The 18293-nt window shown below is 40.1% G+C and overlaps 1 protein-coding gene across 1 annotated transcript; it reads left to right on the forward strand.

The window, feature by feature from the left end:
* Positions 1–203: 203 nt before the first annotated feature.
* cplx2l (complexin 2, like) lies at positions 204–17600 on the forward strand. Its single transcript, XM_034599103.1, has 4 exons — positions 204–489; positions 1866–1950; positions 13353–13531; positions 15891–17600. The coding sequence occupies exons 2-4, from the start codon at positions 1920–1922 to the stop codon at positions 16080–16082; spliced, it is 402 nt and encodes a 133-aa protein (XP_034454994.1). The 5' UTR covers positions 204–489; positions 1866–1919; the 3' UTR covers positions 16083–17600.
* The last annotated feature ends 693 nt before the right edge of the window (positions 17601–18293 follow it).

The raw sequence follows: 18293 nt of genomic DNA on the forward strand, positions 1-18293 counted from the left end.
GGATGACGTAAATTCAAATTTTATGAAAATACTTATTGGATGTTTTTCTTACTCATTTTGTTTACCAGGGCACATTTTGTACTTTTAAAAGTAATTCATGTGCGCTTGAAAAAAGCGTCACAAATGTTTCATCTTTTGTGCATTTTGTCGGAAACTAAAGACAAGCCTTCTGCCAGGGTGCTGTTCCATTCATGCACTCCCTCCCTCCCCCTCTCTCCCTCTGCATGCTCTCATCTCCTCCTGCAGGAATACAGCCTCTTCCTCCGCCGCTGCAGCCTGACTCTGACACAACCGGCATGTCCGCAAACTGAGAGCCAGAGAGGAGCCACCATACCGACCCCACGTCCACGCACACAACTTGTGTTTGCCCCTCATCCCGCAGAGGCAGGAAAAATAAAGGTGGTTGTGACCCTGCGACGACGCTTTTTCCTTTTCTTCTTCTTCTTCTTCTCCGGAGGGATACAGACTTGGGAGGAGGATCATAACAAGGTAAAGGATGCTCGTACAAGAAGGGGGGGCGATGTGCGGCTTTTACTGTACGGGACGGGATGGAGGTTGTTGGTGCAAGATGCTGATGCTTCCCTAACGCAGTCTATTTGATCCAGTGTACGTGCACGGAGGATGCAGTGGGTGCAGAAATACACGCAGTGTACAATACTGTCATGTAGCGCCGAGATTCAGCATGCAGGTGCAGTGAGTTAAAGGGTTCACGTGAGGGGAAAGTGATGCTGCTGCTGCTGCTGCAGATGATGATGATGATGAGGGTGAAGAAGAGGAAGGGAACCAGGAAATGATTTAAAGACGCTCGGCTGTTGCCCGATTGCACTTTGGGCGAATGAAAAAAAGTACAATACTAATAATACTAATAATACTGATACTACTACTACTACTACTACTAATAATAATAATAATGGATTGGATGAACGATGTTTTTTTCTGCAATGGCACAGGGATGTTGGCAAAAGGCAGCAAAACTACCAGTGTTAAGTATGTCATGAAAAATGTTAAGTGCAGTAGGTCGCTATGAACTGGGTTTAGAACCATGCAAATCCCATGGAAATATTACAGAAATTATAGAAATATTAAAAATGTTTTTATAATATATGTTTTTTTTTATACTTCCATACTCACAACTGAGCACCCCAGCAAAAGACGGTGTCGGAAATCTGATCGAAACATGTCAATTTCTGTGTAAAGTTATTATAAATTCACAGTTGAGCGGTCCTGAGTACATCACAGAGTAAATCCCAAGAGAAAAAGAACAGATAAGAGTGATAAGAGATGAGAATAAAATGCCATAATGTCTATGTATTTACACGAGAGCCATATATACACATTGTAGGAAAGCAGAGAATCTATAAAAAAAAAAATTCCCCTTTCTCTTGCAAATTAACGCTCGATTGTGTGAGCTTCATGTACTGACACAAAGCACCTGATCATCTTTGACCCCTATCTGTGTTACTTTGTGAGGACAATTCATTTTTTTGTTTTACATTTTTATTCTTGGAGTTATTTCCATGACAATACATTACGAACAGTCTGGCAATGTCAGCATAAACCCCCACAAGATGGATTGTGATCGTAAATTGAGGGCGCAGGTGCCTCGTAAAACTCATGTCCACGGGCTGGAGCTGAAGGGCAAAGCCACTTTAATTCATTTTCATTCATTGGAATAAAGGTGATCACATTTTTAGAGTGTTCAAGATCATACAACTCGGGTATATGAAGGTTTTGATTTGTTTTGGGGGTCCTTTGCCTTTTTTATCAATCGTCTTCATTCTTCCCTGCCCCATCAAACTCCTGAATGTTTTAACAGTGGTGTCCACACAGTTATACAGCTTTTGTATTGTGTCCCCTGGCTGCAGGTCCATCCCTGAAAACGTGACCAGTGAAGGAAGAGAACACAGAACTGCTTCATCATGAATTTTGTAATGAAAGCTGCGATGGGAGGTGAGTAGTCTGCCCGGGCTGGAGGTTGATTTAACAGCACTGCAGTGTAAAGGATTTAAAGGGGATGTTCGGCACCAGAGGCAGCAGTGCTGTTCGAGTACTATACTGTAGCCTGGTAGTTGTGGGTGCTGACACTGGGAAGCGATAGATAATCCATCCGAGCTGCACCCACACTTCAAATATCAGCGAGGATTTCCCTCTTTCTTTCTCTGCATCCATCTTTTAAAAACCTCTCAGGGCAAAAAGTCATGACTTATTAAATAAACAAGACATCCTGTTGGCCAAGTCCTTTGACACTGCCACAATGAGGAGGAGGAGGACGGAAACCTTGCTCCTGGTTTGTTGCTCGACATTTCTCCTCTCGTAGAAAGAGTGACCTGTTTCTGTGACCTGAGTGAACAAGGTCAGGACTGCTGCATATGAAGGTCACGAGCAGCAGCAACACAAGTAGAGCAGTAGGTCTACTCATATAATAATAATGCACCTGTCTAGTGAAAACCTCTTATATCCAAAGTGTCACCCAGAGGTGGGGCCAGAGAGGGGGGATGGGGGGGGGGCTTTCATTAGCCCTTGAAATGCCTCTATCCTGCCAGTAGTCTTTTTTTTCCTTCTAAATAAAATAGTCACTAACTCACAATAATAACAATAAATATGACAATGTGTGAGGTTTTTTCTCAAACTAAAGAGCTAACAATAAACAAGGAATGGCTTAAATGTGCACATTACTAAATCAGTATGGATGTTTACATTTAATTGGCCCCTCTATGTTAATTGTGGCCCCCTTATGACCCCAAATCCTAGATCCGCCACTGCTTCTCTCTAATGCATTTTTTTCGTTTATAGGCAGAAGGATAGCTGTTATGAAGTCAGTGATTTATGGGGGTTTTTGTACGACATTATTAAACAAATTGAGTATTCTGTTTGAAGCCAACTGTTGGTGATGTTTGAGGCAAGAGATAAAGAGCCAAGAACATGAGACTTTTGTCCTTTAAAGCCTTCAGGTATTATCCTTTAGAATATTATCTCAGCGATTATTTGCCCCCTCATTAGTCCTCGTTATAGCCTTGTAATTCAGCCTCCTTGTCAGCTACAGCTTCAAGCGGAAAAGGCAGGAAAGTGGCAGCGGTTATACTGGAGCAGCTGCAAGCACATACTCCGTGGTCGGTCAGCCGGGACCTTGATGCTGAGCTGCTCTCGTTCAGGTTTCAGAGGTGGTTACAGCTGGGACGCGGAGTTTGAAGCGCAGTGCTGGCTCCTCATTGGGATGCAGAGGACGCGAGTGCTGCCTCATTCTGCATACTTGCAGTGGCTCGTGTCTGCGCCCTGAATTCTTAAATCAGCTGCATTGCATTGGGGCGCCGGCTGTACTCCGCAGAAGTCTTACAACATTCCGCCTGCGGAAATCGGGAGTACATTTAACAGTGCGGGTGTTTGCAGGAGTGTGTGGGTGTGTCTGTACTTTGCCTGCAGACATTTTATAGATGCTATAGGACTGTGTGTGTGTGTGTGTGTGTGTGTGTGTGTGTGTGTGTGTGTGTGTGTGTGTGTGTGTGTGTGTGTGTGTGTGTGTGTGTGTGTGTGTGTGTGTGTGTGTGTGTGTGCTGCAACTCTAGGCAAGTTAAATGATGGAGGCTGTACAGGCCTAATTTAGAGTATAGATTTTTGTATGTGAGAAAAAGTGAGAGAGTGAGAATATTGATAATATGTGTGTCTAACAATTGATACTTGTGTCTTTTGTGACTTCTGCTGTCAATGCGTTTCTACATCACATATAGGAGTCCTTTGGTTTTGGTCCAATTTCACTGACTGGGACATAGTGACCTCTTTCCACAGAAATGTCTGCAGAAATGCTGACAGTGTGTTGATCACGAAAGCTTCCTGAGGGGGGGGGGACAAAAATCAGATAATGAAACAAACCAATTAGCCAGCTAATCAATCGGTTAAGCTATCACTCTGGCTGCCAGAGACTGTCAGTCAATACGTCAATGTTAGTGAAATATTCCTAAATCAATTACACTGCATTATTGGGTGGCCCTGTGGCTCAGTGATCTAAGCTGCCAGAGTCCTCGCTTTTTATTCCAGCTGGGGACAATTGTCTCATGTCGTCCTGCTTTCCACGTCCCGTCCCGTGTTTCCTGTCCGGCTTCACGGTTAACTATAAAATAAAGGCAAAAACAGAAGATTAACATATTTTCCACTGCATCCTTTAAAGAAAGATAATTACCATAATTTGGTAATTTGGTCGATCCATCAATTTGTCATACAATTTTCCCTCTGTAGCTTCATCATGAGGTAGACTTTCATGATTTTGAGTAAAACATTTCTACAACAGTTGGACAGATTTCCATGACATTTGGTTCAGATATTCATGTTACCTGCAGGGTTGATTGTAATAATCTTAATCTTTTCATCAGCGCCATCATCAGTTCAAAATTTCAATTTGTGCAGGACTAAAATACCTAAAAAACTAATGACATCACAGCTTGTATTTTTTACACTGTTTCAGCAGTGGGGTATTACAACATGTTCCAAAAATGTCCCAACAGCTTATACATGGATATTTTCATGATTCAGAAATAAAGCAGCGTCCTAAAGCCTGTCAAATTACCGTTAAATGAGGACACATTTTCTTTTATGTGCCTTGTTTTTGTTAACCACACACCATGTGTCCTGCAAACAGGACGAACCTACTGCAGTGAGAAACGGCAGCTGTTGCAGTGATCATGTAAAATAAGGCTATATAAAAAGTGGGTTAGCGCTGCAGGTAGAGAGAAGTTACTTGTATAATTAATAAATAAATCAACAGCACAACGTTAGCATAAAAAATGCTGCTCCACAATGAGTGCAATCACACTCATTCTGGTTATTACATTTGTATTATTAGGATGGATTAAATTCTCGATCTTTCCTCAAAATATACCAGTCACTGCTAAATTGCTATATTAGAGATGACTGGAGTATAAACAGGTATAGAGCTTCACTACCGACATCATGTGTCAATACAAGCTTTAGTCAATATTACCCAGCATCCATGAGAACTCTCACAAGAGACTCTGCATGTTTGTTAAATTGTAATGCGCCACTTCTCCCATCCCAGCAGCCACCAGTCTGCTCCTCTATCAGCCGTCGGCGAGTCCCAGACTGAAACATGTCAAACACAAAGCAGTGTTCATTTATCAGCCTAAAACACACAGTAACCATGTCACTTTGTGACTTTAGACTCTAAAAATGATTTTATACTTGCAAAGAAATGTTTCTGTACCTTCAGCCTTAAAGGAGACATGTAATGCTCATGTTCAAATTCATAATATCCACATGAATTATTGCTTGAAATGGTCGCCAAATAAAAAAAAAACTCATCATGGTGACAAAGATGGCTGAGCTTTTGCTCCAAACCTGCTGACTCTACACTTCCTAACTCTGAAAAGTTGAAGTATAGTAAGTGTGACAGAATATGAGGCTGTTAATTGAGGCAGACTTCATTCCGAGGATTTGACGCTCAGTCAAACCCAGAAGGCCTCGGGCACCAGTCAAACATTCAGTCAGAGGTGCAGCCTCAAAGCCAGCGGTTAAATATAATAACCAGATTTTAAAAACCTTCACTTTTGTATTACTGTATGTCTCATTAAAAATGTGTGATTTGCCCAACTGTGAAACCAGTCTCCTGCAGCATTAAAGATGTCCTGACTAACAGGAACTATACTGTACTCTTTCACATCAGAAAATCATTCATTTTAATTTGTTTGACAAAAAAATTGGTTGTAAGTTAATTTTTTATATGTAAAATACTGGAATCAAAAAGGGGCCGTTCTTATTTTGGAAGACAAAAATAAATAAAGATGCAGACGTGAGTCGGATATTTTCACTATAGGTTGACACCAGAAGTGATAAAATGTATATGCAGTCTGAAAAATACAGCATCTGTGCTGATGACTCTTAAAATAGACAGTGAATGGTCCTGACTAAAGATTTGTGAAGGACTCAATAAAAACAAACTTGTTTAATTTTTAATCCCATTAGACTGCACTGACAGTAGCACTCTCCAACACACACCCTATTGTTTTTTTTTTCTATTCCATTTTGCAAAATGTTGCAAGGATGATGTGCTTGTAGAAGGCAATTTAAAAAAAGGCTGTCACTGCTGCCACTTGGAAAGGATTTAAGACAGGAAAGCAGTGAACCAGAGAAGACCCCTCCTTGACCTCAGTGCTGTGCATTATACAAATCAGCTAATGTTACTGTGAGACTGCTGTCCATCAAAGCATGAAGCTTCTGAACCCTCCAAGAAATTAAAGGAGAATGAATATTCTTTATTTTCTTATTTCTTATAAAAGACCAAAACCAACAAAAGAATCTTACCTACTGACCTCTATGACAGTATAACTGCTGCATTATGGGACATGGTCCTTCATGACATAGAGTGTTTTATTTTATTTTATTATGATAATCAATAATAATTATATTAAATTATTAAAAAAATGTATTAATTGAAGAATAATCCCCCAAAAAACGATTTACTCATGTTTTAGAAACATCAGCTGAAGTGGCATGCTGTTTTAGTAAATTGAAAAACAGTAAAACCCCAAATAAAGAAACTAAATGATTGATATACTTTAGGGAAAATGAGGCTCTACAGCATCTACTGTAGCACGTGTTTCAACATATGTGGGCTGTTTAACGTGACATAGAAACGAGGACACCTTGAGATGGTCCTCCTGCATCTCATCTCCTCCATGTTCAGATAATCCCATTTAGCGGCACTGATGTGATTGGCTGAGGCAATCAGGTCTTTCATGCTTGATAGGTCCACAGGGCCACACAAAACACACACACACACAAAACACACACACACGCATGCACACACACACACACACAAGCACACACGCATGCACACACACACGCACACGCGCACACCCACCCACACACACACACACACACACACACACACACACACACACACACACACACACACACACACACACACACACTTCCCCATCTTCTTGCGTGTTCAAATCCACATGCATGTTTGGCAGTACAATGAGATTTTATGAATAATTCATTCAGCCACTTCCTGACTGGAAAGTCTGTAGACCCATATCGAATCAGTCGTGTTGTTGTGAAGCTCTTCTTCACTGTCGAACACACAAACATCACTATCGCAGCTATGGTGTGTTTGGCTGGTGGATTTACAACTGTCTTATTCTATACCACTGTGTATGCTATACTGATAGAAGAGAGATACAGCAAGCTCCTCTGGGTAATCTGTGGAAACACTGTAATTTATTGCTGTGGGGTGGACAAGTGGGGGGCTACAAGATGGCAGACGGACCATCTGCAAAGCGACCTGAAAATAATCCGTCAGAAGAGTCCTGGTTGATCATGTAAGTCAGACTCTGGCCACACGGCAGCAAAATCTAACCGCTTGTTAATTAAATTCTGTGCAGAACAGAACACAGATCATTCAGTCACAACACATTGAAATCCAAAGATCAAACTTTCCTCCTCCATCATCCATGAAGAATAAAAAGATTTTTCATTTACATGTGAAATTAATCTATCTGACAAAATGAAATTGGCATGTTTTAACTTTGCCGTTGAAGCTTTGAGAGATCTCATCAATAAGATGTGTTTCATCAGGCACTCGTGAACTGCCCTCTTGTGTGTCAACAGTGCAATGCAGGTCTCTGTTGAGCAAATTCAAGATGGCTGCCTCTGTGTTGCTGCTCACTCATGACTTACTTATCTCTCACTTTGACAAACCCTTGGTAAGATTGAACTTTTTTATTGTTAGTAACTCTGATGAGTGATGGCCAGATTGAAGCAGCATTTGTGCTTCATGTTGTTTTAATATGCTGTTGCTAAGTGTTCATAAAATATGATACAGTAGGTTTTTAACTATGTGTATCTCTAAATCATTATTTTTGTACATCATAAAGACTATATGTAATTTAATTATTATTTTCAATTCTGTCAGAAGCTTTAAATGCAGATTTCTTTAACAGTCAGGCCTTATACGGTAAAATGAAATAAAATTTCAAACATTATATCTAAAGATGTATCTTGCTACTATTAAGTTATATTTTTAAGTAAACTATAAAGTGGTGTTTGCTGCATTGCTACATTTGTAAAGGAACAATACTGTACAAGATAAATAATTAGCATGTATAATATATACAAGCATAATATTGTAGTGTATTAGCTACCTTTGCAATGCTTATTTACATTTCAAAAATGTATTAGGAGCTCATTCTCATACACTTAGATGTAGGCATTATATAATGAAAAGGGTTTTATTGTGTTGAAACTGCTTTGAAACTAATAAGAGAATAAATTATAAATAAAGCTTAAGGCATAAACCTTACAAACGTAATGACAAAAGTTACAAACAAACAAACAACATATATTTCTGGAAAAGGGCAGTCATATTATATTATATTATATTATACTATATTATATCATATTATATAAAGCTATGTAAAGCTTCCTCACTTAGGTCCCTGCTGATAAATTGTGCAGCGCTGTTTCACCTGAGGGAAATTTAGGCTGACTCAAAGCAAAACTGCCACCAATTAGAGAAGAAAGAAGTGAAGTAGTGGAACAACAATTCCTCTCTCCTCCTTTTACTACCAATGTCTCCTTTGCCACATTTTTTTCCTGCTTTATAATAAACTGGGTTGAGACAATAGTTTCTGTCCTGAAGGCCAAATCTGGATCTTTACACACATCTGCTTTCCCACAACACGTCGTATTTCGAGAGGGGTTCTCCTGAGGACCGAGACTGGGAAAAGAGCAGATAAGAGCTGTTTATCTGATGCTGTCTAAAGTTCAGGCACTGGCAGAGTCAGCTAAGGTTACTCTTCTCTCTCCCTTGGCCTCAAGACTTTGGATTTAACAAAGACTTTGCAAAGAACTTTAAGAAGGAAAGGGATTAGATATAAGATGTTTTATCTCAGCAGTGACGCAATGTCCAAGTATTGAGGAAAGAAACATGATATAATTCAGCTTGTGGGCAAAATTAAAAGGAGATTGCTGCCATGGGAAACATTCCTAAAAATTTACTATAGGAGGTGATCAGAAAGGTCTTAACCTCAGGTTTGTCATTTGTCATTATCACGTTGTACATTTTATTTTGCCTAAAAGCCACAAATCTTCGTAAACTGTCTTTTGCTTTGCATGATGGAGAATTTCTCCACAAAGGACCTCTTGTCTGTTCTGACTCATTGAAATGTGGATTATACAAAAACATGACAAACAGGTTAAAGGTCAACCTGTCAACTTTCCGTTACAGGCTTTTATTAGCTTATATATTCAACGTCATTTCAACAACTACAAAAACACAATGTGCTGGGCTAAAGTGTGAGGACACTTTAATCAGAAACACTCAAACGTAGCTCGACGCGGCCTGAGAGCTTAATGGAATTATTCTGGTTTAAAAGGACCCTGCTGTATCTTTCACAAATGACTCACAAAGTAGGGGCCGGGATCATAGCTCAGTATAACTTGAGGCTTTGTCTCCCAGGATCCTCTCTGTTTTACATCTGAACAAAGATGATCTCAGTATTCTAATAAGATTTTGTGAAACCAGGCCGAGTTTGTTTTGGGTCGGCACGGTGAAAGGTAAAAGAGTTACCTGAGGTTGTTGTTTTTTTTGTGGGCTGTGCAATCGTTTGACAATGAGGCTTAGCTGATTGTGTGAGTCATTGCTCCAATTACAGGATTGAATGGCAGTGTTTACACGGGCGCTATTGATAGAGATAATTTAGGTACTCGGCTCATGAGCTGCTCCCGAATCCTGCGTCTGCAGTTTTCTGACATTGCTGAAGAAACCAATATATGTTTAGTTTCATTTGTTAGGATTCATTTTGATTGACACACTCTGTACCAGCTCACTTCTCTCCTGACTAAATCATAGGTATTAGATGGCTGCTCACCAAAAGTGAAGCCTCCTCCTCTATAGGTCATTAACCCCACCTCCTCCATGGCAACAGATGGGACATGGACCAAACTAAAGATTAAAAGTACACATCCCATTTTTTTCCCAGTAACTTTGGTTTTTGGTCATGACTGACAGCTGAGACTGACTCGCAATTGGTTGGGCGGGACCTTGCCCTTCCCCGATCACTACTGCACAGACTGGCTCCAAGTAGATTGGCAGCATTGTTATCTGGGATATCTTAGTTAAATTTCTGGACAGTTGGAGAAAGTGGTGACAGGTCGCCCATCTTTCTATACAGTCTATGTGTACACGACAAAAAGGGTGTATCAATGAATAGTCTACCATTTTTTCTGCTGCGGGCACTGATTCTTAATTGTTCCACTTTTAATTCATGTTGCCGAGTTTGCCGATATCATCCGATGACAGGAGTTAAATTTCGCTCCAAGCTGTTTCCTAGCAACGCGGTTAGGATGCTGTAGACCAGCCATCTCTATACAGTGTGTATATATATATATGGAACAAGGTGGCTGGTGGATTAAAGTTGCATATACACACTTCAGAGTCACACTTCAAGTAGGAAATGAGTCGCTATCCAGAATGCTGCTCCACTGCAAAGAAACACCAGATATTTTGCATATATTATGTGCATATGCAAACCCACACTTATGGACATGTACATACAAATGCGTAAAGACAATTGCTCTACCACACAGGAACTCAGTTGCGTTTCACCAAATGGAACTAATCAGTTATTTTTATCCATAAGTGCATATAGAAGCACTTACTGTATATGCACTATAGCTTTATTTCTCCCTCCCTCCCTCCCTACCTTACAAACACACACACACACACTCACACCTGGAAGGAGATAGTGTATCATGGTTGGATGGACAGATATTGCTCTGTCAGTTTCGCTGTGCTGTTTATCAAACACTCATACATCAATTTACTTTGAATATCGTAGTTTCTCCTTGAATTTCCTTCCTCATCTGTCTCTTTCACTTAGATCCAAGTGGTTCATTCATGTGAATAATGTCTTTTAGTTTGTCTTTGCTTGTGTGTAATGTTAATCTCATTGCGGTGTCGTGCACTGCAATTCTGCGAGACCTTCTGTAGGCGTCCATCTTTGTTCTTCTCTTGAATGCGTGGTTTATATTTACACATTTAAGGAAAGCTCTTAACACCCTCTTGTCACAGACTGTTAGCTTAGCTTAGCATAAAGACTGAAAAAATGACCTCCACACGACCACAGCATGTCATTTACACTTCACTTTTTGTACTGATTGTAGTATGGACCAATTTGTGGAGTTAACATAGCTATTGTAGCCAGCTCCAGCCTATTATTTATAGAAAGTGGTATAAAAAACGTATTTTCCCAAATCTCTAGCTATTTCTGAAAAGATTTGGTTGTAAGGGTAATCAAAACCTCATGTTTTTTCTCAGCCTTTCCTCCAGATCTTTTATAGGCCTAATTATATTTATTTATCTGATCCAAAAAACGCACCATATCAAAATTAAGAACTTGAAATTATATAAATTAGAAACGTCATTTTCTCTTTCGACAGACGGCAGTTTCTCTATGTTCTTATGTCCCTGTCACACATTCTTGTTCTCCTTCATTGCTCCTACGCTCATCCCTTCCCACTTCATCCTTTCTTCTCCTCCATCTCTCCTTTTATCTCTCTGCGCATTTTGCTGCACTTTACTTTTATTATGCTGATGAGTCAATACCGGGGGGCAGCTGCAGACTGAAGGAGTACTCTGTCTTTCCTCTTTGGTTGCTTGCTTTCTCTCCTCACATGCCCCTCGGCTGCATCCCACCCCCTCCCTCCTTCCCTACGTCCTAGTCTTCCTCCTATCTTCACCCTCCCTTCTATTTTTTTTCTCTTATTTGATCACTCTTTCATTTACACCTCATTTCTTCCACACCTTCTTTTCCCCCTTCCACACGCTCTGTCGTTTTCCTCTCACAGCTCCCTGCTCTTTTACCCTCCTCTCCATCTTTGTATCTGGTCACACTCCATCCGTCCCTCTCTCTCTCTCTCTCCGGTCCCACGGAAACTGCTGGGTAATCCTACTAACTGGAACAGCTCAGCTAATTGGACTCAATAGTTTCTGACAGATTCTCTCCCTCTCCTCATGCTCCCCTTGTTTTCCTAAATATGTCTTTTTTGCTGCAGAATACTGACTCCCCATCTTCCTTCTCGTCGTTTTCCTCCTCACTTCTTATATGCTCCAGTCTTTGCCCAAATCCCTCAGACCACAGGCTTTTCTCCTTTGTGTGTTTCCTCTTCTTTTCTATTGATGCTTGGTGACAGTTCTCCCTCTTCTCCCTCGGCGCTGGTTAGCAACACTCAGCATTTGTCCGTTTTGGCATCATGACGCATTATTTTATGGGACGTATAACACCTATATGTACAGCAAGAGGGTTTATAGAAGACATATTCAGGGGCTTATGTTTATTAGTATTACAGAAAACATAATGCTAGATCTATTGTTGGATCCCAACCATCAGGTCTGTAGCTACGATTGAAGGCACCAAGGTCATATCTTCACAATTGCTTTTGGAACTTGTCAGGATTTGTATTGACCCAAAGGAGTTTGCATTCTATAAACACAAACGACAACTTGAGATTTTTTTTTGATTGGTTGATTAAAAGGTTGATTATAGATCTTTGTTATTCTTCAGGGCGACTGCTTTTAGGACAAAAGAAATTGAATTGGACATGTCGCCACAAGTTCTTCGTAGAAATCTGACAGGAAGTGGTCTGATAAACTAAATGATGTATATGTCATAAAACATAGTCAAAGAATATCTGAAAAAAATCTGCATCCTCACCAAATGTAATGTTTTCTTTCCAGGCCAAGGTCTCATTGGTAGTTTGTGTGTAATCGGACTAACAAATAAACCAACAAACAGACATGGGTGAAAATATAACCTCCTTGTCAGGTTAATGTATAAAAGTAAAATATAAAGAACAGTTTACAGAAATGTTGTTACTTGTGACAAATGTCCCATGTTTCCCTACATAGGATGATTTGAAGTCGTGACATCAGCCTTCCTAAAGCCCTGTCACTGCACACTGTTACTATTCAAGTATGAGTAACTGTATCCTCAGGCAACTATTTTCACACTACTGACAACTGTTTAGTCACATATTTGTATTAAACTCGAGGGTATAATCCCCCCCCCCCCCCACAGAAACACAAAGCATGTAAAGGATTTAGCATGTAAAGGATTTAGATGCCACGTAAAAGAACCTAAGCTAACCCAGTAAGAATAATAAAAAACTGAAAATATAATATGCTACTGTTTAGGCTTTGATTTGAGGAGAAAAATTGTTTACATGAATAAAAATATGGAAAACATATAAACGGTAATTCTCAATAAGTTGACATTAATTAAAACAATAGTAACAGCTGTCATTGTGACTCCTGTCTCTCATTGTCTCGCACCTTTTCTCAGGAGGACCTCCCGATGTGGGCAAGATGCTGGGAGGAGAGAAGGAAGAGGAGGACCCCGACGCAGCGCAGAAAGAGGAGGAGCGACAGGAGGCACTGAGGCAGCAAGAGGAGGAGAGGAAGGACAAATACGGCAAGATGGAGGCAGAGAGGGAAAGGATGAGGCAAGGCATCAGGGATAAGGTATAACGACAGATGACAGGCTGTTTGATTCTTCAATGACTAAAATACCAAACCATCATCAGAGTAACCAATGGAGAGAAAGGCCAAACAGGGAAAACATTTAAGATGAATTTTCTTATAATCAGTGCTTATATATGAAAATCTAAATGGAGGGTGAAAAGCAAATACTAAAATCCTTCACCACAAACATTTCTTATACGTCGTCAGATCTGTTTGATGACTTTGGAGGCCGTTCTGTCTTGTGATGTTAGCGCAGCTTCTAAACACTTCACATTCTGGCTGCACGACAGCAAAACTCTCTGTATGACAGACCCGTGTTTGAAATCACTCTATTTTTATTTGCTTTTGTGTTATTTTTATCTTCTTCTGAGATTATAAAATGATCAGTGGAGGATCAGGAAGCAGTGGCACAGAGCTGAGAGCAGAAGTAGGAACAGTAGATGAACAAAATCATGATTAATAAAGATCAGTTTAAAATTTTAGACAGAAATGGGTGGAAATCCGAGATCTTTTTTCTTTTCAGTGCTTTAGGTACAACTGTGTGCAACGGTCTATATGAGGTTTATGTATTATGAAGAGGAATATACATTATACATTGTGTGTTTGGTGTCACATTCAGACAGTGTTTGGTTTATTCCTCCCTTCAAAAATGTCAGGCTGTGGGGTGGCTGAGAAGGTAATACTGGCAGTGTACCCACTAAGGTGTAGAGGCGATGTGAAAGACGGGCAGTCTGTGGGTCGGGCAGGTCCAAGGGGACTGCTGCGAATCGACGGTACCAAAAGCAGCACTCCTACCCTCGCTTCGTCGATTCTCCTTAAGCTCTCCCAGAAGAGAACAAAGAAGAGCGGGGAAAAACTCCCAAAGTGCTCGTTACTGAAAGGTTCCCGTCAGCGTCTTCCACGGCTTTATCCCTTTGTGCCAGATACTGCGAGACATGCCAATATCAAAGCTGAAGCTTGCAACTCTTTACTCGGTCAAATCACAGAACGACAGAAGACAGAGCAAACTGAGTCACAGTTGTAAATGTGTTATATTCTGTTAATTTGGGGACATTTAATGATTCTGAAATACTTTGTGTTAAAGGGGAACAATAATTTCCCTTTTTCTCAATGCAAAAAAAATCCAAAAAGCTGGAGTGTCTTTGCACCACCAATATATATCCTAACACAAATACCTAACATGCACTGTCATAGTGTGGACAATGAAAAGCAGCAGCTACAAAACATCTGCTCTGTTATTGCTTCGCTGACAGACACAGACAGGAACAAGAGAAAGATAAGGGTTAGCAGCTGCTCAAACTGTGAGAACTGGAAAATGGTCCAATGGATGAGTTCAATAGGAAGGATGATGGATGAGTAGGAGTGTATGTGCATTATGACACATTCATGTTTTATCAGATTTCTCATAATTATGAGATTCCTATCCAAAAATAGTGCCCACGGGCCCATCTGAGTCTGGATTGGACTAGCAAGCTCTGGTTGAAATGATAAAAATCATACAAAGAAGAATCATACAAAATCATTTGGGTATTCAGATAAATGTATTCATCTTTTTAAAGTGATTTCTGAGCCCCTGGGTGTCATGATGATCCCCAAAGTTGCAATACCCAGAGTGACCACAACAGCAAAATCAAGTTCCAGTAAAGCACTATTCCTGGGGCCAGCACCAATATAGAACAATTAAAAGTTAATTATACTATCACTAGAACAAGGATCTACAGGCAGCAGGTAGCGATCATAGTCTAAAGATGGGCAATGCATCTCCACTTCCACCCACTATATAGAAATCAAGCCAAAATATTCTGGGCACCTATGCTGCCATTTCGTGCCAGAGTCGGCATAGTAGCTTGATTGGAGGATGGAGTCTTGCTATTGATGTCCAGCCAATACATGTGTTAAACCAATCGCAAGTCAGTCTCAGCTGTCAATCATGACATTTCACCCCATTTTTATAATATCAGATAAGTATTTAAAACCAGACCAATGAACACATGAACATACGTCAGTGTGATAAGAACTACCTAAAACTAACACAGAGGAGGCAGTGTTTATGACCTATACTGCAGTCAGCCAGCAGGGGGTGATCAATATGCTCTGGCATTACTTTTGGGGAGCTGTCATGTCGTCCATCTTTATATTAGGATCAGTGTTGTCCACTTGACAAGTGGCCTGCAAACTAATTAGACAAAATATGGTAACATTTTGAGAATAACAGTTTTTCAAATATGTTGTGGTTACCATCAAACTATGGTGGTTTTCCTTACCTGTATTTTTTGCATCATTCACTCTAACTTTAATATATAATACAATAATATATTCCTCCAACTACATGATTCTGATATTTCTGTTTGTCCACCAGTACGGCTTGAAAAAGCGCGAGGAGGCCGAGGCCGAGGCGGCAGCCGCCCAGGAGGAGTCGGTAGCCGGCAGCTTGACCCGACCCAAGAAGGCCGTGCCGGCCGGCTGCGGCGACGAGGAAGAGGAGGAAAGCATCATGGACACAGTGATGAAATACCTGCCAGGCCCACTACAAGACATGCTGAAGAAGTAGGTTAGCTAGCTAGCTAATGCTAACATTATCTTGCTTAGTTCACAGGCAACATTCACAAGGTTGGCTTTAATCAGGGCTTTCTTCCATTCACATGTAAGTGCTAAAAAAAAGAAAGAAAGAAGTTGAAATACATTGCGGTCTTTTTGGTGTTTGGATAAATCGAAGTTTCATGGTTGGGGAAATAAATCAGATGTGAAGCAGCTGTGTGAATTGCAGTCGTTAGACTAAGCTAGGCTAACCCAACGTCCAGGTGAACATTAGCTTGACTGATGTTAACGTTAGCTAAGTTACGCTTATGAAGCTAACAGCGAGCAGAGGGGCTGAAGACACAGTGTTTGATGGTTTAGCCTTTTAGTCTGAGGAATTTTAAAAGTCCTTTTTTCTCTCCTCTGCCGAAGCTGCAGAGCTCTGACATATAATCACCTTGATCACTCAATTTGTACATAGATGAATGAATACATGAGACGCCTCAAGGTGGGCAAACAATCATAGAATACTATATGAAATTATTATACTAACCGTGTGTCTGTCTCTAAAGTAACAAAACATGTGATAACTTGATAAGCCATATTTGAAAAAGGAAATTTAAAGACTATTGTTGTGTGCTCCTAAAACTACTGTTTTGTGTTCGCCCATGTCTGAAATTTATGTGAAACCTTTTGCACACAGTGTCACCCATTCTCTGTAAGACCTAGTGTCCATGTCCCTGGCACTCCTACAGCGCCTGACGTCAAAGTGTATCCATGTAGCGTAGTGTTTAAAAATGTTTCTATTCCCCTGTTCGGTGCGTTTTCCTTCTTACGTCTTGCATGCCATTTGTCTGGAGAAGTTTGTCATGTGAAAATGTAAAAACCCACGCCCCTTGCTCCCTTTTATCCTCTTCTTTGTCATGCAAAAAAAATTTAAGGCAATAACTCCTGAGTTTAAGTGTGTTTTCACTACATGTCAGTGTAACCGTTAATAATATCAGTAATTTAAAAAGAATTACATGTATGCATTCAGGAAATTTGATTCACAGATTTGCAGGGTTTTATTTTATGTTGTTTTGTCTCGGTTTTGATTTAGAATGACCGTGTAGCCGTTCATACAACAGCCAAAACCTTAACCTTTCAGCCATAGACACAGAGCTTACAGTATATACTCTTACTATCAGGATCTACTACTCGGGAGAGAATGCTGAGAGAAAGTGTACGAATAGATAAAAGCATGTGATCATCTGGATTTTGGATCATGTGAATATATCTGGTAGAGATTGCATTTCTCTTAATACACACACACACAAACACAGAGCAAAGTGAATACTACAGTTTGGCTACTGATTTAATTACGCAACAGAGCCAGGATTGTTTTAAAAGAGGACATTAAAAATGCTTGATTCAGTTTTAGTTATTGTTGGTTTGGAGGTGACAGTGAGCCATTGATTAGGATGTGGAATGCCATGAGCAATAAAGGGTGATCATGTATATTTCTGCCTGAGATTCAATAAAAACTTAAAACCTTGTTCACACACATTAAAAATGTGTTTTCCTCTTTTCTCAGTGTTGTGGGTTTGGGCTTCAAACCACCATGAACAGGGGGGGATTCCTGTGTTCATTTATGAGAAAATTCAGGCCTGTGTGAAAAAGGAACTTGCATTTAGTGCTTTAGATCTACTAGGTTTTCTTTTTTTCCACAAAATACTTTCGACATGCCACAGTAGGAAAAGCACAGTTATTAAATGTGAGTGTTTAGATGATCCTGTTTCAGAGTCATGGTATGTGGCATTATACAATAGAACAGAGCAAACACACATGTTGACACCTTCCACTTATTGCTTTCCCTAGTAATTAATAGCAGTTACTTAGTAAATAGTGAATATTATGAAGAATGAAATACAGCTGTTAAAAAGCCCAATCAAAAAGCACATGGTGTCTGAATAAAGAAGCAATCACTCTGGAACAAAACAAAGGTTGAAACTAAAATTATCCCAAGTCTTAGACAGCAGTAATTTGAGTAACTAACCAAGAATGGACAAAATAGTGGAAACAACTCCCCAATTTATAACTAATTAAAGTTGAATTAAATCAAGACAATACGATGAAACCACTTTTAGATTCATTAGATGCAGATGAATTATTCTCAGCAAAATCAACTAAAATGTTGAAAATCATCCTACCTCGCAATGTTAATGTGAAACAAAAGCAAAAATTCCTGCATCAGGCCCCTGATCCG

The sequence above is a fragment of the Hippoglossus hippoglossus genome, chromosome 1 (assembly GCF_009819705.1).
Source record: "Hippoglossus hippoglossus isolate fHipHip1 chromosome 1, fHipHip1.pri, whole genome shotgun sequence".
NCBI lineage: Eukaryota > Metazoa > Chordata > Actinopteri > Pleuronectiformes > Pleuronectidae > Hippoglossus > Hippoglossus hippoglossus.